This window comes from Meriones unguiculatus, chromosome 2, assembly GCF_030254825.1.
Source record: "Meriones unguiculatus strain TT.TT164.6M chromosome 2, Bangor_MerUng_6.1, whole genome shotgun sequence".
NCBI lineage: Eukaryota > Metazoa > Chordata > Mammalia > Rodentia > Muridae > Meriones > Meriones unguiculatus.
This window is the reverse complement of record NC_083350.1, coordinates 180894256-180922206: the sequence shown is the minus strand read 5'-3', so window position 1 is coordinate 180922206 and position 27951 is coordinate 180894256. Positions and strand designations below refer to the sequence as shown.

Below are 27951 nucleotides of genomic sequence, written 5' to 3'. Positions count from 1 at the left end.
GGCTGGACATGGCCAGCAGACTAAACTGGACCATGGGAGAAGGGAGAGAGAGCAAGAGGGAGAAAGGAAAGCAGAAGCCTAGCCCCTTGGAGAGTGAAGCACAGGGAAGAGATTAGGGATGAAAAGTACTGGGAGGAGCCATAGGTGCTGACAGAATCATGGACTGCTGCTTTGATATGTTCACAGACATTTCAGCGACTTATCCTGGGCTTCTTTGGGGTCTAACAAGTACTTCTGAAAATAAAAATTCTGCAAAGAAGTAAAGTAGAAAATGTTTAAGGAAGTAAAGATTACACATTTGAATTTTCAGAGAAAATGTATATTAGGATTAAAACTATGACGATCAACACATTTGTTTTTCTACTGTAATTTTTAAAGCAGTATTATTTTTGAGGTGGTGATTGTTAGTCTAATATTTATGTAGTAAAACTGTAATGCTATAAACAAAAGAAGAAAATGAGCTAGATGTAAAAGGAGAGATTAGATACACATAAATAACAGTGCACAGTTTTATGCATTTTAATAGCTGTTGTAAGAAACAGTTCTTCATCAAACAATGAAAATGCACTTAAATAACATTAGACACATCTTTAACACTTTCATTAGATTACTAGACAAATGTTTTATCATATTATTATAATAATGCAAACACACAGGGCAAAAGGAGCCAATTGTAGAAGAAGAGAGTAGGTGCAAATGTACAGTTTTAAGCATAACACATTGCGATGAGAGTTTGCAAAGATCTTAATAGATCTGAGAGACAGATCTTTATCAATCAGTGAGAATGAACTTAACTAACATTGGCTATATCTTTAACACTTAATTCAATAAATTAATGTAAGGAAATATTAATAATCATCCTAAAGTATATTAATATGTCTGCATTTGAAATCCTCTATTTCTTATAAATATTCTTATAAACATTCTTCATAAGCATTCTTTTTTTTTTCTTTTTTTTGGATTTATGTTATTTTATTTTAGAAAAAAAAGATGTTTTAACACAAAAAAAGAAATGCTTAAGAAGAAAACTTATGGCAGCAAACAAGGAAAATGTTTTAGGCATCTTCTAACAGGGCCACACAATCTTATAGGGGTTCAAATGAGAAGTGGCCCCACAGTCTCAGGCATTTAAACAATTGGTCCCCAGTTAGTAGTACTGTTTGTCACAGGTGGGTGTCACAGCCTTGCAGGAGGAAGTACATCACTGCAGGATGGGGAAGGGGCGGGACCTTCGAGATCAGAAGACTGAAGCCATTTCTAGTTTGCTCTGTGTGCTTTGTGCTTGCAGCCAAAGACATGAGCATTCTTATAGACATTTTTTATTTCAATAGAAAGTCATTAATAGGTAGCCTGGGACTACACTGTGTGCTCAGGTCCTGAGACTTTCTCAGAATGAGCTCTATTTTGGAAGGCTAATACATAAGAAAGAAATGAATCTAGAGACAAAATCCTGAAAGATTGTGGGATCAACTTAGACTTTTACAACACTAAGACAGTGTCTTTAACATAAAAATATACTTCTATGAACAATTTTATTTAAACACAGAAAGAAAAAAAATTTTAAATTGCATCAGCTATTCAAATAATTTTGTTACCTAGTTATGTTACTACATCAAAAAATATTAAACACGAATTATCATCAGTGTACTGCTGCTTTTATATATCATAGTTAAGAGTCAAGGTATAAATTTTGTCATAATGACTTGAAATATTTATTTATTTATTTTCTTATGCCAATCAAAAGTCTTTGGTAGGTAGCCTGAGACTATACTGTGTGCTCAGGTTCCCATGGTAGTCATGAGCCTTTCTCAGAATGAGCTGCTAAGCACAAAAACAAACAAACAAACAAACAAACAAACAGTGTTCTTGTTTTACATGTATTTTTACATACTTCAGTTATCAAGACCAGTTAGCCAGAAGCAGAACTCCAGAAGCTAAAAAGCAAGATTAGTATATTCAGAGACTTTCCCAGAACTATATGGACTTTGGTGGATTAGGCATTTTTTTTATAACTCAGCTGTTAAAAATGACACCAGGACGTTCTTATGCAAATGGATGAAAAAAATTATCTATACCCAGAAAGATAAATATGGTTTGTACTCACTTATAAGTAGACATTACCTGTAAAGTAAAAAACAATCATGCTATGGTCCACAGCCCCAGAAATCTTTTAAATTTTCTTTTTTATTTTTAAGTGTTTGTTTCATGTATTTAGATCCTATTGTTTCTCCTCCTCCAACTCCTCTTCACTCACCCAATTTAATTTTTTCTGTAGCTCTCTTAAAAACACTTACACAGAGAGAGAGAGAGAGAAGTCAAATTGAAAGTTAAAAATAAACTCAATAAGATAGACTACACCCAAACAAAATAAAAGAAAATGTACACACAAAAATAATAAACAACACCTCATGGAGTCTATTCTGTCTTGACCAACTCTAAGTGGGTGTGGACCAATCTGGAGTACGTTTAATGCACCAGTGACAATCCACTGTACAAAACTGATCTTCTCTTTCCTAACCAGTATTGATAACAAATAGTACCTCGGTTAGGAGGAAGAGATTGTCTCGGTTTCTCCTCTGTGCTTGGATTTTGACTAGTTTAAACCCACACATTCACCATGTTGCTATTTCATATGTGCTCTATTTGTCTGGGAAATACTTTTTCCTTGTAGTCACACAACACTTTTGGCTCTTACTTTCTACCGCCTATTCTATATAAATACTTGAGTCTTGAGGAGATGGGGCTTAATGAAGACATAAAATGTGCATCCGAGTGTTACAAAAATATCTCACTCTTTGTACATTGCTTAGTTGTGGGTCTCTGTGTTAATTTCATCTACTGCAAGAAAAAATTTTCTCTGATGAGGGGGGAGCAATTATTATATGTCACTTAATTTTATTGTTATGTTTCTTGAACAGAATTGTACTAGTAGGCTTTTCCCTAGTTTTTTAATCTCTCTAGATTCGGGTTCCTGACCACTAAATGTTAAATATAGAGAATAAAAAAACCCGAGCATTTGCTCATCTCATGTATGTTTATTGATTGCCTAATGTATGTTCACCAATCCCTTGTCTGAATGCAATGTAGCAAACAGATAAGAATCATGGTCGGTAAGTAGGCTATATGTAAGACAAATGCTATGATGACATAATAAGCCAAACTTCAATTTAGTAGACACTTAAATACTTATTAAATTAGGAAAGTACAATCTCAGCAAAATTAAAGTTCAATCTCAGCAAAATTAAAGTTATATTTTAGAAATTACAAAATAAACAAACAAACAAAAACACCCACATTGCTCATTCTACATGGAGCAGCAAAGAATTCTTGCTGGCAAGTTGGTATCTAAAGATTAAAATTGGTACATCTAAAGAAACTAAGCAAAAGAGAGGACCCTAACTAAAATGCTCAATCCCCATCCTAAAAGGCAAAGAGGATGGACATCAGAAGAACAGGAAACAACCTAGGAACCTGCTACAGAGGGCCTCTGAAAGCCAGAAGAAGAAAATAGGAAACAACCTAGGAACCTGCCACAGAGGGCATCTGAAAGCCTCTGCCCTGCAGACTATCAAAACAGATGCTGAGCCTGATGGCCAACTGTTGGGCAGAGTGAATGGAATTTTATGTAAGAAGTGGGAAATAGCAAGAGCTGGAGAGGACAGAAACTCCACAAGGAGAGCAACAGAACAAGAAAATTTGAACACAGGGAACTTCCCAGGGACTCATACTCCAACCAAGGACTATTCATGGTGATAACCTAGAACCCCTGCACAGATGTAGCCCATGGCAGTTTAGTGTCCAAGAGGGTTACATAGCGATGGGAAGAGGGACTGCTTCTGACATAAACTGATTGGCCTGCTCTTTGATCACCTCCCCCTGAGGGGGGAGCAGCCTTACAAGGCCACAGAAGAAGACAATTCAGCCATTCCTGATGTGATCTGATAGACTAAGATCAGAAGGAAGGAGAGGGGGACCTCCCCTATCAGTGGATGTGGGGAGGAGCATGCATGCAGAAAGGGGAGGTAGGGTGGGAGCAGGAGGGGAAGGAGGGAAGGGCTTATGGGGGGATACAAAATGAATAAAGTGTAATAAAAAAAGATTAAAATTTTTTACAAAGGTAGTTCAGGCATGTTTATCTCAGTCTCAAGCAAGAGGAAATGTTGAAGTCCAGAGCTCATATTACTAAGCCTTCCAAAAAAGAAAAAGTGGTCTCAGAGATGGTACACATGTGTTGTACACACACAAATATATACACACATATAAAACAAATAAAAGTAAAAATAAATATAAAACAAATAAAATAAGTTAAAAACTAAAATTAAAGAGAAAAGGAAAGTACTGCCCAGATACTGCCCCAGAGAGACCTGAGCTATAGGTGAGGTAGTGACTGATGACCTGGTAAGATACTATATAATTTAGTTTCAATTTTAAGGTTTCTGGCTCAGAAAGGCAAATACCGAAGGACAAAGACCATTGTTTGTTCTCCATTGTCCTTGTCATAAAAAGGAGTTTCCATTTTCAGAGTAGACTCCATGGTTGCTAGCTCTAAATTTGTGTCCACCGTTTGTTAGCATGGTGAGAGGGACCACATGAAGAGAATTGCAGATCGAGCCTGTTTGTTCCAAAAGAAATTGATGTGTTGGTAGCAATCAGTTAAGAGAAAGATGGTAGGTTACCAGGGCAACACTGTATATCAGAGATCAAGTCAGTATCCAGAGAGAGCCATGGCAAAACATAGCAAGGGAAACATGTCATATAAACTCCTAAGACTTCAAACTAGCCCAGCAGAGCAGTTGATATTATTTAAAGAACCAGTTTGTATCCCAAGATGTTTGGAGAAGGCAGAAAGATTGTAGGAGCCAGAGGAGATAGGTGACATCTTGGAACCTATGTTCTTCAGACACAGCAGAACACTGCACATATGAAATCACAGAGATTTTAACAGCACACTTGCCCAGCTTCCTTGGGCAGAACTGGGTCAGCAGATCAAGCCTGTTTCCTACAACATGTCTTGATAAAAGGAAGCTAGTTTTCTTAGTCTCGGCATGCTCTGATCTTTCTGTGGATACGTAGTGGAGGCCTTAAACAAGTTCCACATATCTGAGACATGACCCTTTCCGGTTTGTGAGCCCTCCCAGTCGTGATCTTCGGGAATTTAGGAAACTCCCACAAGTATTTCTTTCTTCATGCTGTCTCAGAGTAGAGTATGTTCTTGTCCTCACTGGGTATTAGTTTACTAGTGAACCTGCAAGCCAACTACTCATGTAAGTTCCTTATAACTTTGTAGACTCAGTTTTACTTTGTCTTGAGTAGGGAGTTTTCTTTGAAATCAAGAAGTAACAATTCCATTCTGCATTCTGAGATACTTGAGACCTACTTTGCTTTCTGCCATTCATTGTTTCCATTCATGTAACAAGTACCAACGTCAGGACATTCTGGGAGTATCAAGTTGATGGCTATAAAATACTATGTCTGAATATTTGTTTAAAAGTATGTGAGTATTTGTTTCTCTCTTTATACTACCTAAGTGATTACAACATTTAATTTTTCAGTGTCTTGATACTTTCATTTTTCATATTGTTTTTCTGAGTTGAATTTGTTTGTTATAAATGTAAAATGTGTATTAGTATTTTAAAAATAGCAGAGCAGTAATTTTAGATGTGTACATTTATAAATGCATATTATTTATTTGCTGTAGTTTGGTATTAAATTGCTCTCCCCACATGTGTGTGGGGCCACAGAGAAAGACTTTTTATTTTTCTTTTAGTTTATAATTTTATTTATTTTATAGGATGTAGGGGTGAGATTTTTTTGAGATTTGGAATCACACTGTAAACTTACACTAAGATTTTATAACTCAATACAAATTACATAAATTTATATTGTAGTTCTTGAAATAATAAGCATCTTAAAATGCTAATGGCGTACATTTAAATATTAAAATTTAATCCTCTATCAGCTATCTTCTCATTTCTTAATTATTAAAACTTAAACCCCAGTAGGTGTTCAGCTGAGTTAATAAATATACCTCTACAGTATATGGTAGGTAGGTTTACATAAAACAAGCAGTCATAACATGTGACTTTCTCATCTGAAATCAATCTGATGAGAAGTATAACGTTAACATGGTACTGAAGAAGCTTAAGAAATGTCGGGTTGGCTTGACCCTGCACCTCTGTCCCGTGGGATCCACATTGGCCTGTAAACAGATGTCTTCTCTCTCCTCTTGACAAAGTGCTCTACAGCACCAAAGGGCTCTCCTTCTCTACTGAGCAAAGGTCGTGAGATGTGAAAATAGTTCTGTATTTCGAGATTGGTTTTGTGTATTGCTTTACAAGATCAAAAGTTATATTGTAATGACCATAGTCCGCACCAGACGTGATGTTGCCGTGTTGAATTCTAAACATCCTGCCCAAGAGTCCTTCCCAGGCATGAACCTCCTTTTATTTATTTTTTCTTTTTTTTAATTTTATTTTATTTTTATCAGTTACATTTTATTAACTCTGTATCCCAGCCATGTCCCGATCCCTCATCCCCTCCCAGTCCCTCCCTTCCTCCCTCCCTCATCTCCACCATGCCCCTTTCCAAGTCCACTGATAGGGGGGACCTCCTCCCCATTCATCTGATCCTGTTTTATCAGGTATCTTCAGGACTGGCTGCAAAGCCCTCCTCTGTGGCCTAACAGGACTGCTCCTGCCTTCGGGGGTGGGGAGACCAAAGAGCCAGTCATTGAGTTCCTGTTAGAAATAGTCCCTGTTCCCCTCACTTTGGGAAACCAATTGGTTACTGAGCTACCACAGGCTACATCTGAGTGGATGAACCTCCTTTTAATCAGATACAAGACTCACTATAAATAAAATGTGGTAACCTCTAACTTTCTCACTTAAATTAATTCATCAGGGTCTCCATCAGAATTTCCCATGCTACCAGGGACTTAGCCTCGCTCTGTGCCTTGCAGGCCAGAGAGAAGTTTGCAGAGGAAGCAACCTCTGGCAGAAGATCCGGAGCCCCACTCCTCTATGAATCCTGAGAGATCAGCAATGACTGTTTTGTTCCTAGACACAAAATTGGTTAATTCCTCTGACACTCCTAAGAGGTAAGTCTGTACACTGAATTCACTTCCGGTTAGGAAGGAAGGTCAGGCCTGTTGAGGCGTCCTCTTAGGGTCAGTGTCTGAGATGAGCTTTCCTCTTGGGGAGAAGTCTTCTTAAGGAGAATCTTAGGGAGGAGGTGGTAAGCCTCTGAGGATCCTTCCTTGGGGAGGTAGGTCAGACTTCTTGAGAGAGCCTCTTTAGAGTTGAGGAGGATATACCCTCTGCACAGTCCTGTTAAGATTTGGGGGAAAAGTCATGACAAGGAGCCATCCTCGTCGTCTACACTGAGTTGGGGTGGCAAGAGCAGACACCCTGGTTTTCCTACTGTTCATCTTATGAGAGGTCTGATTTTGGTTTTATTCTGAATGAATGGCCAACCCAACTGTGCGACTAATTGAGAGCATACTTACTTCCCCTAGGAGCCTAAAATGTCCTTTATGTTAGCCCACCACTTACTTTAGCTTCCCCTGTGAGTGAAGAGTATCCCCACTCTTGGACCTTCCTTCCTAACCAGATCTTCAGTTTCTCCCCAGCTCTCCATGTCTCAGGGTCCCATTTCAATCTCTCTCATCCCTTCTGCTCTCCCCCATTCACATCCTAGTCCAGATCCCAGGCTGTCAGTTTGCATACCCCTTCTGTAAGGGCTCCTCAAGGACGCAGGAAGTGAAATATGAAGTCTTGCCTTCTGAAACTTGCAAGGTTAGGCTACAGCTAGGACAGGACTGCTCATGGAGATTGACTGATACCACAGGAGGCACAGAGCAGGGGCTGCTGAGTGCCGGAAGGGGCAACTGTGTGGACAGGAATGAAGCAGCCTCTACTAATTCCTTACCCACACCAACACTCCAGAACTCTCTGTCCCTTTGCCAGCCTATGTTTCTAGGACGAAACATCAAAGCGGCCACAAGTATACAGCAATCTTTTCTTTCTTTCTTTCTTTCTTTCTTTCTTTCTTTCTTTCTTTCTTTCTTTCTTTCTTTCTTTCTTTCTTCTTCTCCCTCTTTCCTTCCTTCCTTCCTTCCTTCCTTCCATTCCTTCTTTTTTTTCTTTCTTCCTTTCCATTTTTTCTTCATATATATTATTAACAACTTCCAGTCACACCCTTCCACCCTCTTCCCCCATTCCCTTCCCCTAGTCCACTGATAGGGGCAAGTTCTTCTCCCCTGCCATCTGCTCCTAGCTTATCAAGTTTCATCAGCACTCCCTGGATCCTCTTCCTCTGTGGTCTGGAAAGGCCCCATAGCCAGGTGCAAGTGATCAAAGGCAATTTAGTTCATGAAAGAGGCGGTCCCTGCTCTCTTTACTGGGGAACCCATATAGAAACTGAGCTGCATATAGGCTACCTCTGAGCAGGGGTCCAGGTCTTCTCCATGTAGCTTCTTGGTTGGTACATCAGTCTCTGCAGGGCTCTCTGCGCTCAGATTTTCTTTTCTTTTTTTTTTTTTTTTTTAGTTTTGTTGGTCTACTTGTGGAGCTTCTTCCCCCTTGGGCTCTTCTATTACCAACACCCTCCTTCTCCCATAAGACTCCTGTACTCTTCCCATTGTTTGGCTGTGAGCCTCACCACTTGCTTCGATACCCTGTTGGGTGAAGGCTATCAGAGGACACTCTATAGTAGACAGACATCCTGTTCCCTCTTTTCTACCGCTTCTGGCATGTATTCTGTTTGTCCTTCTGAATGAGAATTAAGCATCTTCCCTAGGGTCCTTCTTGTTGTTTAGCTTCTTTAGGTCTACAGATTTCAGTATAGTTAGCTTATATTATACATCTAATATCTGCTTAAAAGTGACTATATACCATGTGTGTCTTTCTGCTTCTGGGTTACCTCACTCAGGATGATCTTTTCTAGTTCCATCCATTTGCCTGTAAATATCATGATTTCTTTATTTTTAACAGCTATGTAGTATTCCATTGTGTAAATGTGCCACAATGTCTGTATCCATTTCTCAGTTGAGGGACATCTGGGTTGTTTCCAGTTTCTGGCTATTAGGAACAAAGCTGCTATGAACATAATTGAACAAATGTTTTTGTTGAATGGTGGAGTATCTTTTGGGTATATGGCCAGGAGTGGTATAGCTGAATCTTGAGATAGTGCTAGCCCCAATTTTCTGAGAAAGCACCTGATTGATTTCCAAAGTGGTTGTACAAGTTTGCACTCCCACCAGCAATGGAGAAGGGTTACTTTAACAAACCAAATAATCAAATTAAAAATGGGGGACGGGGCAGGAGGACAGCCTTACCAGGCCACAGAAAAAGATATTGCAGACAGTCTTGATGAGACCTGGTAGGCTAGGGTCAAATGGAAGAGGAGGAGGACCTCCCCTGTCAGTAGACTAGGGGAGAGGCATGGGAGGAGAAAAGGGAAGGAGGGCAGGTTTGGCAGGGGTTGAAGGAGGGGCTACAGCTGGGATACAAAGTGATTAAATTGTAATAAATAAAAAAAATTAAAAATTAAAATTAAAACAAGAAAAAATGAGTACAGAGCTAAACAGGGAATTCTCAACAGAGGAATATCAGAGAAACACTTAAATAAATGCTCGAAGTCCTTAGTCATTTGGGAAATGCAAAGCAAAATACTTCTGAGATCCCAACTCATGCCAATCAGAATGGCTAAGATCAAACACTCAAGTGACAACACCTGCTGGAGAGGATAAGGCAGTCTGTGCACGAACATCCCTTCACTGGGTTGCTCGTTTGAGAAAGCCAAGATTGCCTACAGAGAAAATGTGTTTTCTGAAAGCTATCTCAAATAAGAACACTAAAATACATTCCCTCTGCTTACACAGGGCCAGAAAGTTTGCAACCTTGAATTTTTTCATATTAACACTCAATTCTTTATTCTAAATAATACACTTCTCAAAACAATTTTACAATTTCATCTACAAAAGAATAGTCTGTAAGACAAATAAATAAGGAAGCCATCTCATGCATTTTTAACTTTTAATTTTCTTAAATTTTCCACTCTGCTTGCTCTTTTAGCCTTGTTTGGAAATTTCATCTCTTGAGGAAGGAAACCTAGATGGTATAATATCATTCATAGAGCCATTGCAGTTTTGGTTGTGAGCCTAGATTTTAATGGCTGATCCATCTCTCCAGCACATAGAGCCATTGTAAACACACTAAATGCCACTCTGGAGTGGCCCACAATCATTCCTTAGAGGCTTATCCTACCCTTTTTCTTATATGTGTCTGTGTAAATAATAAACTCACTAACTTTTCTTTATTCTAGCTCATCCCAAAATCTTTTCGGCCTTCTAGTCAAGTATTGCCGTTTACTGGGTAGGTGGTGGCTAAAGCTGGAAGCTTCTAGCAACCCGTCTGGAAGTGGTGACCACTCTCCCAATCTCTACTGCCTTTGACTCCTATGGTTAGGCTTTATTTTTCCATTTATTTTTTTCTCAATGTTCCATGAGGAACATTCCCCATTACTTAACATGTAGCTGAGAATTCCTGTGATATCACTTCTAGATTGTATTTCTCCATGAAATTGGTCAGAAGAGATTGTGGATGGAGGTGGCAGGCATGAAAACAGATATTTGAGAAGTAAGATTTTACCCTTTCAGAAGCAATGTCTTGTGGAAAAATAATAACCCCAACAGGCAACATCAGACCTGAGTGAGCTCTTCCAATTGTGCCTTTGGGTTTCTTCCCATATTACTGTTTATGAACACAACATTGTTCTTAAAACTTTTCTTATTTTAAAATCTTATGCAATATTATAACTTGTCAGATATAATTAAACACATTGTTTCAACCTGTAAAAACTTAATTATCAAATATAAAATTCAATTGAATTATCTTATTTCCTAGAAGAAAAGTCTCTAAAGAAAAGTCTGGAGGTGCGTTTGCCAGGTGATAAAGTTCTGAAATGAATTTTGTGTTTTTACAGTTTGTCAGCCTTACGCAGATGCAATTACTCAGATGGGTATAAGTCTTGGAAACAGCATAGATTTGCTGTGTGTGCTGACACTTCTCGGGAGTAGCCATTGTACACTGGAATTCTCTTTCTTTTTTATCCTAATGCTCGTTCTCTCTCCCTAAATCTGCTTCTTCCATCTCATCTTTTGAGGTTCTTTTGATGGTGGCCCATGCTAAGCCTATCATATCTGTCTCTTTTTATGACCCTTGTTTATTCAGATGCCATGTCAGATATGATTCTTTAATAAAGCCTATTTTCATGCATATTTCAATTTTATTCTCATTTTCTAAAGGCTAAAATCTGGCATTCTTAAAGTAGCCATCTAATTGATAACCTTCCTCTAAATTGTATCCAATTAAATTTTTATTCCATTAAAATATAAAGTTGTCAAGTGACACTAGCTATCAATAGGATTCTTTCTGTTTCTACTGTTACTACCACCACCATCATCATTAGTACTAGTGTGAATGTGTACATGCATGCTTTTGTGTGGTGTGTGTGTGTGTGTGTGTGTGTGTGGATGGATGGATGCTACTACCCATAGAAGACAAGGTCAAGATAAGCTGTCCTACCCCTGGCACCATGCAGCCATACACATTTGAGAAAGAACTGTGCAGGGAGTAGCAATTATAGTACCAAGGATAGTCTATGTGGGAAATTCTTTACAAACGTAGGCATAAACCAGCCCTGAAAATATTGCTGAGGCTCTGTTTTAGTCCAGCATTTAAAAATTTTTTAGTTTGTGTCTCCCTCTCAAATTCTGACCATATGCTTCTTCTTTTCTTTAGCTCTTCTGCCTTTCCAGTAACTGCCTACTTCTTGTTGGCTGGTCTTACTCAGGGGCCTTCCAGTGCATGCCTTTCTTTTCTTTCTATTGATCATTTCATTCTCTTCATAGTTCTAACCTCATTTTATACTGACTTTCACTCACTGATGTTGCAGCCCCTTGGAAAGGCAGGTTTCTAGTGATTATCCTGCTTTTCCTTTACCTTCAGTTTTTGCACAGGCCTGTTGAAATGGCAGAGTACAATACAGCTTTAGTCACTATCTGCAGAATGACTCTGATGTCTTGTTAGATATCCCCTCTCTGTCTTTGAAGAAAGAAGTGTCTATATCAAAAATAATTGCAACATAAGCATGTTACTTTTTGCTAGTATCCCAAGTATGTTTTTAGATCACTTGCCCCTAGCTGGGCTGCCTTGTTTGGCCTCAGTGGAGAGGATGTGTTTAGTCCTGATATGACTGGATGTGCAGGCATGATTGGTATCGGGCTGGGGTGGGGAAGTTCTCATTTTCTGAGGAGAAGGGGAAGGGCAAGGGAGAAGACGGTGGGAGGGTAGTACAGGGAGCAGAGGAGGGAGAAGGAACAATCAGTATGTACTGTGAATGAATGAATGAATGAATGAATGAATGAGTAAGTAAATAAATAATAAAGGAGCTGGGGAAGGTGTTTCAGACCTGTAATCCCAGCACTACAGGAAGTACAAGCAGGTGGATCTCTGTGAGTTCCAGCTAGTCTAGTCTATAAAGTTTGTCCAGAACAGACAAGGCTACACAGAGAAATCTTATCTCAAAACAAAACAAAGCAAAACAAAAATAAAAACCACAACATAAAACAAAACAAGAAAAGAGTGGAGTTTGGGGACATGGCTCACAGAGGGAGTGTGCATCATTAAGAGCTAGGACATTTGTCTAACAAAGCTGAGGCCCTGCTTTCCTCACCAATACAGAAAGAAATAAAGCTGAATGAATGTATCTATCATTTCTATATATGGGGGAAAAAAGTATTGCTTTTGAGTTTACTTCTGAGCTACTGTTCTGATATAATTCCTTTACAAGTGAGAAATTCTGCAGAAACAAACATCACAGGATATAGGTTTTGGAAGAAACCCTGAATATCGAAGGTGTGACAGAGCAGGACAGTGTAGAGGTTTCTCCTGGTATACCATTTCTCCTTCTGGTATTATTGCTGAGACCGTTTTAGGTTTGACTAGAATTTGATTTCTCTTACTTTATTTAGGAGGTCAAAATACCCCAGGAAATTTATCTTTGCCTCTACTAAATTTCTGGTATATGGAAGCCTTCCACTCCACCCAGCTGCTTATCTTATCATCTGTTTAACTGCTTGTTTGCACAAAGCCTCCCCATAAAGTTCCAGAGCAAGATAATAGAATCTAGTTATTGACTTTAAAAACCCCCTACTCTAAACACTCAGCCCTATACTTAGTTTTCTAGAACCTGAGTGTCATCCCAGCCAGTCGGAATAACAACTTTTGTGTGTGTGTGTTACGTCTTTGAGGGATTGCCTCAATTAAAAAAAAGTTTATTCATTATTGCAATTTATTTATTTTGTATCCCAGCTGTGGCCCCCACTCTGGTATCCTTCAGGATCCACATTCCCTCCTCTCCCCTTCTGACCCTCCCCTTGTCCACTGATAGGGGAGGTCCTCCTCCCCTTCCATCTGACTCTAGCCTATCAGGTCTGATCAGGACTGGCTGCATTGTCTTCCTCTGTGGCCTGGCAAAGCTGCAGCCCCCAGGGGGAGGTGTTCAGAGAGCCAGGCACTGAGTTCATGCCTGAGACAGCAGCTGCTCCCCTTACTAGGAAACTCACTTGGAGACTGAGTCTTTGAACTACATCTGTGCAGGTGTTTTGGGTCCTCTCCATGCATGGTCTTTGGTTGAGGTATCAGTCTCTGCAGGGCCCCTAGGGCCCAGTTGGGATAACGACTTTTAATTGGCAATACAATGTATCTTAGTGGTCTTTTCTGCTGGGATACCCATAACAAAAGAATATAGGAAGGTTAATATTTTATGAAAAGATAAGATAAAACTTTCTATGATTGGCCTCCATTCATTTTCCTTCCAAGACCTTCCTCACCATTGTGTTTACAGTAACATGGAGGACCAGATTATCTCTGAAGCCTATGGAGGCATAAAATATCATGCACACCAAATTATTTCTGAGCACACAAGCAATAAAACATAAGTGGTTTATTCTTTTATCAAGCAATGACAACAAACAGCATCCATATGGTGAAAGCTTCTAAAGGAAGATGTGCATGTACAGGACAGACTTACACTAAATCATTAACACAAAGACACAGCATGGTTCATGTTCACAGGGGGAGAACCTACTAAATAGTAAAACAGACTCAATCAGTAAAAACGTAAGCTGATCTTTGTTGTTTATTAAATCTATCTCCCTTAATGTTTCCTTAAGCTAAGAAGAAATCTCTAATCACACAGCTCATGGTGCTATATACACAGAAGAGAGTGTGCACTATAAAATTCCAAGTTCCTATGCAGTTTTACACAATTTAAACTTGGATAAAAGTTGTATTTAAAAAAAGATCTTATTGGAGTAATTTCAGCAAATGGATATTATTTCAATAGCTCATTAGCAGTTTAGCAAGAATAAGAAGAAAAATAAGTAGAAAAGATTCTCAAATCATGTGTGCTGTTCCCTTACACCTAGACAGTTTTGTCCTAGTCCAATAACCCAGCTTTCGGTATTAATCTATCTCTACTGGTCTTCTATGCTCTCCTTTAGTAAAAAGGATAAAGGCAGTAATTTTTACTTCCCTAGAGTATCTCAAGAGGCTCAGTTGGGTCATAGCTAGAGCACACAGTTAGGAGAAGATGCTTTACATATGCAGAAGTAGTCATTTTGGAAAGTGATAAAGGATGGGCTTCTTTACTAGACACATCAGAACAACAAAATCAGTGGAGACGTCCACCTTCACTTTGCGCTGTGGGCTCACCTTACCTGTTTCTACTAGAAACCATTCGGCTTATTTGGACCAGACAAGTGAATGTTGTCTGAAGATGATATAGGCCACTGTGCTACACGGAGTGGGTCCAGTTTTGTCTCACTGTCAATCTCCCTACCCGCTGTTCTTTCAGTGCAAAGAGTCATGCTCCTTTTCCAGAAGTGAGGAAGTTCTTGACTTTTGCGACCCTAGTCTGCACAAGAAAATCAATCCTGACAATAAAGGAGACCCTCTGTAAGCAGTTGAATTTCCAGATAGACTTACATCAATAATATACTGCACTCTAGTGAATGAAAGTAAAATGTGTACCTAATACATTGCAAACGTTTTTACCATACATAGTTTTCTCCCTTCCTGTCCATTTTCTATAGCAGGATGCACATTGTACAGTGAATGTTGGATAGCTTCTCATCTGTATACGGCCCATGGCCAAATTATGCCTTCACATGACATTTCATTGAAGGTCAAACAAATGCCTAAAGGCAGGATTTGGCTCAAGATATAAACATTTCTTAATGACAGTAGATTCATTGCTATGAGGTTGTCCAATATGCAGACTTTAGCCTTCCTTTTTTTTCCTATGACATTTCCTTCAAGGCACAAAAGATTTTAAACAGTGGATGGGACAGAGTATTTTGCATTTAGAATTTTTAAGGTTCCACATGACCTTTTATTTCCGATTCAAACATAGCAAAAGAACAGAGAAAAATAAAATGCTGTAAAAAAAAAAATGACATGATACTTAGGTCATCTGAAATTCCCTGCAGTTTATTTTTGTTTATTTAAAGAATTTTAAATATCATTTTATTGGTTTAAAATATAATGACGTTTTTATTCTTGTGAGTGCTGTAATTTCTAATTAAATATTGTATGAAATGTTTCTAACTGGTCAATATCACTCTTGGAAAAAAAAGAACAGCTTATTTAGCCAACAAAGGGATTTTGACTAGGTTATAAACTTGGAAAAGTTAAGCTGTAATTTAAATATGTATCAAGTGCAAGGTACTGTAAAACTCTTCCTTCATAATCAGGTAATAGGGCTCCTTATGCATCTCCAACCCAAACAACGGTGTTTCCTCTCTGAACCTCAGTGATCTCACAGTTTAATTTATTAAGGCGGCCATCCAGGATGAAGAGAGAATCTTTGGAGGGGGTCATCAGGTATTGTCCGAATAGGCCACTGCCTTGGATGTGCCTGTTTTTTGGGCTCCAGGGCCAGTCCTCTGCCTTGAGAGGTTCTTTGAGGCTTTTGATCATCTTGACCTTACCAGAAGAAAGCTCCACAAAGAGCACATCTGTTTGTTGGCTTGAGCTGCCATAGATGTTGTACTGGTGGGCTTCTGTGAAGGATGGCTGGAAGGCCAGGTCAGAGATGTGCAGGTTGGTGTGGATGTCAAAAGCATCCAGGATTTCTCCTCTGATGGTGATATACTGGACTCTCACAAGACCTTTCCCGTCATTCACGCTGACAAGATAGTGTCCATCTGGAGAGACGTAAGGGGTGCCTGTCACATCGCTGTTGAAGCCAATGACAGAATCAGTCACACTGTCCACCACAAGCTGGGGTGGAAGGGCTCCGGTGATGTCAGGCTTGCAGCTAATGAAGTAATATCCTCCCAGGTGAGTGTATGCCAAGGACAGAGGGATGCACTTTGAGTCCTTCAGGTTAATTGTTTTGATGTAGGACATGGTTTCAAGATCAATTTTGTGTAGTGCAGATTCATCTTTATGAAGAATAAATCCAAACCTGAAAAGATAAAACCAAAGTTAGGAATATAGAGCTGTTGGGCAAATATATACATCTCAGACAGATACAAGATCCACCCCAAGCCAGGGCCTTGACTCCTCCTGTAAAACTCTTCTGCATAACACTAATGTTAAATTAGTCTTTGGTATGTCCTATTCTGATGCTTTCTCAAAGTTAATTAATTTCTATTTACATCCAAATAATTATAAATCCTTCTGAAAAAAAAAAAAGAAAATAATTTAAAGCAATAGGGCTAGTTGATGTTAAAAAAATTGCTTTTAACATAGAGGAGAAATGAAATATTTTTATGTCTCTAAAGACGATACTCTATAAAATTCGTTAACTGATAATGAATCCAGCAAGAATAACAAATCTGAAAAATGATACTTTGTGTATTTACATAGGTACATATAACTTTACTTATTTCATTTGTATTTTTGTGTGATAGAAGTGTGTTCAATGCCTCAGAGATGGCAGAAAGAACTTAGCTACATGAATCTCTAGATTTTTTTTTTTACTATGAACTAAGTAGTACATACTATTTGAATAATCATCCAGATACTCACCAAATTTATACTGAGGATTATATTATAGATTCATATTTTTATTTTTGCATATAATATTTTATTTATATTCACTATATGTTATGAGCACCTTGCTAGACTACTTTTTTAATTTAATTTAATTTAATTTAATTAATTACAATTTATTCACTTTGTATCCCTCCATAAGCCCCTCCCTCTTCCTCTCCCAGTCCCATCCTCCCTCCCATTTCTTCACACATGCCCCTCCCCAAGTCCACTGATAGGGGAGGTCCTCCTCTCCTTCCCTCTGATCTTAGTCTATCAGATCTCATCAGGAGTGGCTGCATTGTCATCTTCCATGGCCTGGTAAGGCTGCTCCCCACTCAGGGGGAGGTGATCAAAGAGCAGGACAATCAGATTATATCAGAGGCAGTCCCTCTTCCCATTACTATGTAATCCACTTGGACACTAAACGGCCATTGGTTACATCTGTGCAGGGGTTCTAGGTTATCTCCATGCCTGGTACTTGTTTGGAGTATGAGTCTCTGGGAAGACCCCTGTGTTCAAATTTTCTGGTTCTGTTGCTCTCCTTGTGGAGCTCCTGTCCTCTCCAGATCTTACTATCTCCCACTTCTTACTTAAGATTCCCTGCACTCTGCCCAACATTTGGCCATAAGTCTCAGCATCTGCTTTGATAGTCTGCATGGCAGAGGCTTTCAGAGGCCCTCTGTGGCAGGTTCCTAGGTTGTTTCCTGTTTTCGTCTTCTTCTGATGTCCATCCAATTTGCCTTTTGGGATGGGAATTGTGTGTTTTTTGCTAGACTACTTTTGATTTTATCTTATTTATACATTTTGTGCTTTCCACCTTACCACATTTACATTGTCCTTATTTTGATTCCGTAAGTCCATTGCACTAGTTTTAATATTGAACAATGAAGAAATTTGGAAGTAACATTTTTATTAAAACCAATTTAATTTTCTCTGTTTTAATTAGTTCAATCATTAATCAGTCTGAGTGAAACCTTTAAAGATTTTTCAAAAAGTATACATATATTTGAGGATATGATTAAATTAAGTAAATAAGAAAAAAGAATATGTTATGGAAGTTCACATCTATATGACAATACTTCTGTGACTATGCTTGAGGACTGCCAGTTCTAGGCTAGCTGAGATACTTCGTGAAGACTCTGTATCAAAACCAGATATGCAAGAGGAAAGAAGGTCAGAAAGACATAGACAGAGACACAGAGAAAAACAGAGAGACAGAGACATACAGAGAGACAGAAAGACAGATATAGAGGCAGACTATTAAACAAAATTATAGCCAACAAGGCAGAATTAATTTTTTTGGTATCAATAATTTCAATAGAATAACTTTTACAATCTTCTATTTTCTTTACGTGTGAACAGAGAACAGTATTTTTCTGACATGTAATTCATGAGGCTTTTGAATTATTCTAAGGTTATATCCATGCATGGTCCTTGGTTAGAGAATGAGTCTCAGAAAAGACCCCTGTGCCCAAATATATTTGGTACTTGTGGAGCTCCTGTTCTCTGCAGGTCTTACTAATTCCCCCTTCTTTCATATGATTCCCTGTACTCTGCCCAAAGTTTGGTTATGAGTCTGAGCATCTGCTTTGATACACTGCTAGGCAGAGTCTTTCAGAGGCCCTCTGTGATAGGCTCCTGTCCTGTTTTCTTGTTTTCTCCTACTTCCAATGTCCATTCCATTTGTCTTCCTAAGTGAGGATGATCATGTTACCCCTGGTCCTCCTTCCTATTCAGGTTCTCTCGGTGTACAAATTTAGGTATGTTTATCCTATATCATAGGTCTAGTTCCACTTATAAGTGAGTATATACCGTGTGTGTCTTTCTGCTTCTAGGATACCTCACTCAGGATGATCTTTTCTAGATCCCACCATTTGCCTGCAAATTTCATGATTTCCTTGTTTTTAATTGCTGAGTAGTATGGTTGAACAAATGTCCTTGTTGTGTACTTGAGTATATTTTGGATATATGCTGAGGAGTAGCATAGTTTGATCTTGAGGTAACACTATTCCTAATTGTCTGAGAAAGTCCCAGAGTGATTTCCAAAGTGATTGTACAAGTTTACACTCCTACCAGCAATGGAGGAGTGTTCCTTTTTTTTCCACATCCTCTCCAGCATATGTTGTCTCTTGAGTTTTTGATCTTAGCCATTCTGATGGGTGTAAGGTGAAATCTCAAGGTCATTTTGATTTTCATTTCCCTGATGACTAAGGATGCTGAAATTCAATGCAATTCTCATCAAAATACTAATACAATTCTTTACTGAACTTGAAAGAACAATTCTCAATTCCACATAGAAAAACAACAAACTTGAATTGCTAAAACATTCCTCTACAACAACAGATTGTCTGGAGGTATCACCATCCCTGATCTGAAGCTGTACTACAGAACCATAGTAATAAAAACTGCATGATATTGGCATAGAAATAGAATGGTGGATCAATGGAATCAAATAAAAGACCCAGAAATAAACCCAAACACCTATGGATATTTGTTTTTTGACAAAGAAGCCAAAACCATACAGTGAAAAAAAAAAAAAAGACAGCATCTTCAACAAATGGTGCTGGTCAAATTGGATTTCTTTATGTAGGAAAATGCAACTAGATTCATATTTATCACCCTGCACAAAATTCAAGTCCATATGGATCAAAGACCTCAAAATAAAACCAGGCACACTAAATCTGTTAGAAGAAAAGTGCTGAAGAGCCTTGACCTCATTGGCACAGGAAAATATTTCCTGAACAGAACACCAACCGCACAGGCTGTAAGATCAACAATCAATAAATGGGACCTCATGAAACTGAAAACCTTCTGTAAAGCAAAGCACACAAAGGACACTGTCATTAGGATAAAATGACAGTCTACAGACTGGAAAAGGATCTTCACCGGCACTATATCTGACAGAGGATATTCAGAATATATAAAGAACTTAAGAAGTTAAGAAACAACAAATCAAGTAATCCAATTAAAAATGGGATACATAACTAAAAAGAGAATTCTCAGTAGAGGAATACTGAATGGCAGAGAAACACTTAAAAATGCTTAACATCCTAAGTTTAATTTTTTTTAAAAGGCATCATAAATACTTATACGCTGCGTTCTGCACAAAGATTGGCTGTGAGTCTCAGCATCTGCTTCAATTCCCTGTTGGGAGAATCCTTTCAGAGGGTCCTCTATAGCAGGTTCCCATCTGGTTTCCTCTTTTCCACCACTTCTGGTGTCAATCCTTTTCACCATTCTGCATGAGATTTAAGTTTTCTCCCTAGGGTCCTTCTTACTGTTTTGGTTCTTTGGGTCTATAAATGGCTATCCTATATTATGTGGTTACTATCTGCTTATAAGTTAGTATATAGTATGCCTGTCTTTCTGTTTCTGGGTCTTCTCACTCAGGATGATCTCTTCTATTTACATCTATTTCTCTGCAAATTTCATAGTTTTCTTGTTTTTAATTGCCGAGGAGTAGTCCATTGTGTAAATGTACTACAATTTCTGTATCCATTCCTCTGTTGAGGGATTCTGGCTATTACAAACAAAGCTGCTATTTACCTAGTTGAGCAAATGAGACTTAACAAGCAATTGGCACATGGCAATAATGGAGAACTCTCCCTTTCCGTGAACTAGGGGAAAAAGATGGAGAAAATACGGAGAGAGAGTGGGACACACGGGGGAGTTGAGAGTAGGCCCTCCAATCAGGATATATAATAAATAATATGTGAAAAAAAATTTTAAATTCAAAATACTTATACACACATAAGTGGAGATATCACTTCTCACCTAATAAAGATCTTATCGAAACAGGATAATATCATTACATAAAGGAAAATTTAGTAAAATTGCAAAGAACAACTGACTCTAAAGTGTCCTGTCCCTACAATACAAATCTCACATCACAGGTTCAGAAAACATCCCAGAAGACGGGGAGCAGAAGGATTTTAACAGCCAGATGTCCAGGAAGTATGCTGTGAGATTGTGCCTTCCAGTTTTGACAAGGAAACCTCACCCATAAAATCTGCCCCAAAATGATCTGAACACCACTCCAAACACGAACTGACACCCCAACATTGATAGGGAAATCTCTTTGTGCCCCACCCATAGATAAAGATTTACAAACAATTAACAAGTGTTGAGAAAGAGAGAATTAGTCCTCCCCAGGGATAAACACCCTGACTGTAATACCAAGTAATTAGAATCTATTTCTGAATATTAAGTCCCCTATTTTTTTTCTCTAGTCCTCTTATTCTGATATGTTGGCTACCTGGTTTATCCAAGAGATAAATGTGTAACTCAATTATGTTACATTTAGAGTGCATGGTTCTTGAATTTTAGTGAGTAACCTGAACCTATATATAAGTCACCATTAGGAATTCTATGCACATCATGTGTACTATAGACTGCTTTTCAAATATTAAAAACCTTCACCTCTTTCCAATTTGTTGAAAGCTTGGAACATAAAATGGACAAACCCTTCAGATGATGTTTTAGAAGCCTGGGTGAGCTTGTTTTTGTAAAACACATTAGCAAGCTTATCAGAGTGTCTTTAACGGGACATGTTTCGTGTAGGGGTTGATGAATGAACAAAATATGGCATCGTAGACATGGGCTAAGAGCGTAGGAAGATATCATTCATGGATACATGATTAATAACAGAAAAACAAGAAGGCAAAACATAATTGAAATCTTTTCCTTATGCTCAAGATCTTATCACTGAAAAAGAACATAAAGAAGCATCTTCTTAAATATTTGCCTAAAACTTTGATAGTGCATGTAGTTCAGTACACAAATACACAATATATCCTCAGTGAACTTTTCTTATCTGGGCTGACATCTCTCCCTCCAAGAACCAAAGACCATCTAACAAAAGCCGCAATACCAAACATGGTATGTATTCTTTTGTGTTGTTGGCCAGGAGTATCTAAAAGACTCCCCAAACATACATTCTATTGTTGTTGCTCTTTGTTGCCCCCCTGTGGTGAAAGGCACGTTTCTCTTTCTTAAGATGATGTGCACTTCAGAAACAATGCCCAGTGGCCTTGAACTAGAACTTACCTGAATTTCCTCCCCCTGAAAACTTGCTTACATGGTGGCTGAAGACATCATGCATGCTTCAGAAAACAGAGGCAACCAATTATCCTACTCAACTATGGCACTTATGTACTACATCAATGACATAATAAATATTACAGGTGCAGTAATGGCACACATACCTTGGCAGAAACCAACTACTCTCTACTTGGTCTTAAGACAAACTCAACAATGGAGATACTATATCTGGTACAGAAAATGTGTTAGTGAAATCATGCATATTAGAGGAGAATCTATAACTATGACTTTACTAAATCAACATAATGCTTAACAGTAATTTATAAACATCTGTCCTTATACCTTCATCACCTCTCATTTCCAACACAGATACTACTATAGAAAACCACAACTATCAATATGCAGAGTTGTGGAACACATCCCTATAAATACATCTATAAAACATTCCTACACCTAAAGCTCAGGAAACCTTGTGGAACAGAAAACAAAAAGATCTTAAGAGCCAGATGATCAGAGATTTTGTTGTGAGCTTGTGTCTCCTATTATCATCAGAAGCTATACTCTTAAATTGTCACCAACATGACCATGAAAACATTGGTTAAAGAAGGAGAACATCAATGAATATGCCAAACTTCATGAGAAAAAGACTGTGAGGCCTCAACATACACAAAGTATATGTGGTTCAACCCTCTAAAACTAGTGGTCTTCTGTGTGATTCAGAGATACAAAGTTCCTTATTTTATGACAATGCTTTCCAACTCTGGGCACAGGCTGACCACAATTGGAAAAGGGAAGGATGAAAAGGGATGCATTTTTTTTTTTATATGTGTTAGCTCATCAGTCGCAAAGTTAGTGGTCTTTAATAGCCTACATCTATTTATTTACCGTAATTTACCTGCAAAATAAAAATCCCAGACAGTTTAGTCATATGAACTAGATAGAAGAAGCAAAATCCCAAAGAAGATAAGCACTAGAAACTTCTACAGTAATCAAAAAGGATTTTATATGTTTACTCAAAAAAAAAAAAAAAACCAACAAAACACATTGAATTCCTGTTAAAAAATCTTATCACATTCTCTGTTTGATATCTTCATATAGAAATGGCAATACCCAGAGGCATCTTTATTTGGATACCCACTGTATATCCTGTTCTGTAAATCCTAGAGAGGATCTTCAATCTCCTTCCTGACCTCTATTTCCAATTCCCATGTCTTATCCCCAGCCCTGTAGCAGAAAAAATTCAATGGCCTTTCTTTTTGTTTGACTCCATTGCCCAGAGATTCTACCAAACCTCATGCTTTTTCCCTTCTTGTGGACTTTTTCAGAAACTGCCTATACATGTGTGGCAGCCCCCTGTGGCAACAGTGGGTAGGCACTCAGAAGCACTGCCTACCAAACAACCCACAGCTACCACACATTCTTAAGATGCAGAGAGAGTAACAGAAACCAAGGAATGGACAAACCACCCAACAGAGACAAGACCAGATACTAATAACTATCAGGTCAAAAGAAGGTGTCTTGAGAAATTAGAGTCAGTGTAAGAGTGAAGAAAAATTAAATAAAACAAGATATGTTTTTACAAGATATGCAGGTTTTTAACCATGTAAACTTTTTATCTATTTGACAACTTTTGTTTGAGGAAAAAAATAATTGAAGAAATTTGTTTACAGTCACAAGCATCCCAAACCTAGATACTGATTGGTCAGCACAAAAACACAATCATTAAGATCCAAGGTGATACACTTTCACCAGAACCCACCAAGGGAGCCTTCAGAAATGTAATATAGCTAAAGCCCAAGACAAGAATTTCAAATTCTACATAATAGTTAAAATGTCTCATGAGGAACCTAGCTTGACTGGAATTAGATATAATATGAGCTAGTCCAGTACTTACAATGTACCATGTGCAGCAACCTATGTCAGCCTGGTGAAGGAAATGGAAAGGAAGCAAATGGTCTATATCCTCAAGGAAAATGTTACTCAAGAAGCAGATGATTACAGATATAATCCTGGTTTTCTAAGAGGGGTTGGGAGGTTCTGAAAAGACAGGAGAAGGGATGGAGGTAGCTTTATTCCTGTTTTGACTAATAAATCATATTTCTATTGTGCCAGGATTCTTCTGAAGACTCTGTATCAGTCTGCATCCCAGAAGGAAAAGCACAATTTACAAGTAGAATAAAAGAGAGAGAGAGAACAAAATAAAGCAATTGTTTGCAGAAAATGAAAATCTGGCCACAGGGATGAGATAGTGGAGGAACATGGGAAGTGTATTAATAAAGCTGTTACATGACAGATCCTGGGAAGATGTAGTTACATGCAGATTTGTGTTTTGTGTAGAGCTATGAAGTCTGCTCTGATGAAACAGTTGATTATACATAAATCCACCAATACTGAGGGGGAGTAGAGGCAATGTAGTGTGGTCTCATTATTTACTATATATTTTTGTCAGGCTTCTCATTAATCAAACCAACCAGAAGTTATCTAGGTGTACAAATATATTATAAAATCTAATAAAATATGAAATGCATCACAATATTCTTTTCCAAATAAAAGTATTGCTGGAATAAATGTTTTAGAAGTAGGTAAGTGTCATATGGCTTAAATAAAAAAAAAATACTGTAAATGCTGTTTAATGTTATAGAGAAAACATTGGTTATATATAAGCTCCTAGGTCAGCTACATGATATACAATATGTGAATACTCAAACTTGCACAAAATAGTATATGCACAAGTAAAATAATAATAACTAGGATAACAATAAAAGAAAAAACAGTGGGAAATATGAGATCTCCATAAAAAAATAAAATGTTCTGCAAATAAAACTGATGATGCCTAATATGGGTAGTTATATCGATAAGTCATGTCCAGTGGAACCTAAAAGAATGAGAGAAATTTTACAGGAAATGATCAATATTCACATACATTATTAATTAGTAAGAACTTAAAGGTAAATTAACTAAATCAACAAGTGGGTACTCGCTTCCATGGGAAGACACTCCTGGCCTATAACATCATGGTTCAAATTCTGTAACCATGTAGGTGATTGTAAGTAATGCCAAATAATTGCATGAATTTGTAATCAGTGACAGTAGAAGATGCTAAGACTGAGAAACAGTGTTGATGTAGATAAACTGATATTCTCAGATAAATTTTTAGAAGTATAATCATTTTAGTTTTTCTGGAAAATAATGCAAACAATACTTGTAAAAGTAAATTAAGCAACTGTTTTAATAAAGCAATAATCCCTCTCTGAATGAGGATTGAGCATCTTCCCCACGGTCTTCTTTGTTGTTTAGCTTCTTTGGGAGTATACATTTCAGTATCTTTATCCTGTATTATATGTCTAATAACCACTTCTGAGTGAGCACACGCCATGGGTGTCTTTCTGACTTAGGGTCACCTCACTCGGGGTGACCTTTTTGAGTTCACTCCATTTTGCTGCAAATTTCATGACTTCCTTGTTGTTAAGAGATGAGTCGTATCCCATTGTGTACCCCAATTTCTGAATCCATTCCTCCATTGAAGGGCATATAGGTTGTTTTCAGATTATGGTTAATGAATAGAGCTGCTGTGAACATGGTTGAGCAAAAGTCCTTGTTGTATAATTGAGCATATTTTGGATATATTCCTAGGAGTGGTATACCTGAATCTAGAGGTAACACTATTTCTAATTTTCTGAGAAAGTGCCAGATTGATTTTCAAAGTGGTTGTACAAGTTTCTTTTCCCACCAGCAATGGCAGAGGGTTCCCCTTTCTCCACATCCTCTCCAGGATATGTTGTCATTTGAGTTTTCGATATTAGCCATTCTGATGGGTATAAGGTGAAATCTCAAAGTTGTTTTGATATGCATCTCCCTAATGACTAAAGACTTTGAACATTTCTTTGTTTCTCTGCCATTCGATATTCCTCTATTGAGAATTCTCTGTTTAGCTCTTTATCCCAATTTTTTTTTTCCTAGCTGTGGGCTCACCACTGATTATTATTATTTTTTTTTTCAATGCAGTTTATTCAGGAACCTTGAACAATCATCTGACCCTGGGGAAAGCCAGCCCACAGCTTAAATAGCCTCTGGGTAGCCAGCCCCAGCATGCCACATGGGCATTTTTTAATTGGATTACTTGTTTTATTGCTGTTTAACTTCTTAAGTTCTTTATATATTCTGGATATTAGCCCTCTGTCAGATATAGAGTTGGTGAAGATTCTTTCCCAGTCTGTAGGCTGTTGTTTTGTTCTGTTAACAGTGTCCTTTGCTTTACAGAAGCTTTTCAGTTTCATGAGATCCCATTTATTGATTGTTGATCTCAGAGCCTGTGCTGTTGGTGTTCTATTCAGGAAATTTTCTCCTATGCCGATGAGGTCAAAGCTCTTTCCCACTTTTTCATCTAACAGGTTTAGTGTGCCTGGTTTTATGTTGAGGTCTTTGATCCATTTATACTTTAGCTTTGTGGAAGATGATTAATTTGGATATATTTGCATTTTCTACATAAAGATATCCAGTTAGACTAGCACCATTTGTTGGAGATGCTATCTTTTGGGAAGATGCCCAATCCTCATTCAGAAGAGCAAATGCAATAGACATCAGAAGCAGGAGAAGCAGGGAATAGGACAGAAGCCTACCACAGATGGCTTCTGAAAGGCACTATTGATCCAGGTATTGAGGCAGAGGCTGAGACTAATAGCCAAACGTTGGGTAGAATGCATGGAATTTTATGAAGGAAGGGGAAGATAGAAAGACCTGGTGGGAACAGCAGCTCCAAAGGGAGACCAACAGAGCCACAAAAACTGAGCTCTGAGGGCCCTGAAGAGAATAATAACCTAACCAAGGACAATGTATAGAGAGGACCTAAAGTCCCAGCTCATATGTAGCCCATAGACTCAGTATCCAAGTGGGCTCTCAGTAGTGGGAGCAGGAGCTTTCTCTGACATGAACTCAGTGGCAGGCTCACTGATCACCTCCCTGTGCTTGTGGGTATTGCAACCTTGAAAGGCCAGAGAGGAAGACAATGTAAGCAGTCCTGATGCGACCTGATAGGCTAGAGTAAGCTAGAAGAGGAGGAGAACCTCCCCTTCAGTGGATTAGGGGAGAGGAATAGGGGGAAAAAGAGGGAGAGAAGGTGAGTTTGGGAGGAGACGAGGGAGGGGGCCGCAGCCAGGATACAAATTGATTGCAAATTTTATTATTATCACTTTAATAAATTATAATAATAATAAAATCTTAAAAAAAGAAAAGGAAAATTAAAAAAAATCATTGTCACTTCACTTCCTTAATGCACAAGGATTCACTCACATGAAGAAGGGTAATTGCTTCTACATTGACTTCAATAAGGGGTGTTTTCTTTTAATCTAAAGATCAAACAATACAGGGAAACATGAACTTTATACCAGTGAAACTCCATACTGAGTTATGAAAATAGTAATGTGTATGACTGACAAAGGTATTTATATTTTATCTTAGTGTTCATTTGTTTTGTGTGTGTGTGCCTTTGTGTATGTACGCATACTATATGTGTGTAAGGACCTGCAGAGATCAGAAGACATTGGGTTCCCTGGAACTGGAACTACAAATTATTGTTCCATATAGGTGCTATCAACTGAACCAGGCTTCTTTTTCCAGAGAAGTAATGCTCTTAAATATAAAGCTATTTTTCCAGCCCCACCTGTTGGATTTTTAAATAAATACTTCCTACATTGAAAGAAATGTTTTATAATTTAAAGCACTCAGCCAAAATTTATTCAATAATTGATCTCAAAGATCATTCAATAATCATCATCTTTCTGAAGATAAAAGTTCCATGTGCCCTTCA

At 38.1% G+C, this 27951-nt stretch overlaps 1 protein-coding gene across 4 annotated transcripts in view; it reads right to left on the bottom strand.

The window, feature by feature from the left end:
* Positions 1-503: 503 nt before the first annotated feature.
* The window catches only part of Fstl5 (follistatin like 5), a 692962-nt gene continuing 665514 nt past the window's right edge, over positions 504-27951 (bottom strand). For all 4 annotated transcript variants that reach the window (XM_060378450.1, XM_060378449.1, XM_060378448.1 and 1 more), the window contains 2 exons: positions 6822-16533; positions 504-6437 (listed from right to left, as the gene is read on the bottom strand). In XM_060378450.1, the coding sequence (XP_060234433.1) occupies positions 15831-16533 (703 nt within the window). In that variant the 3' untranslated portion in view covers positions 504-6437; positions 6822-15830. The remainder of the gene's footprint in view (positions 6438-6821; positions 16534-27951) is intronic.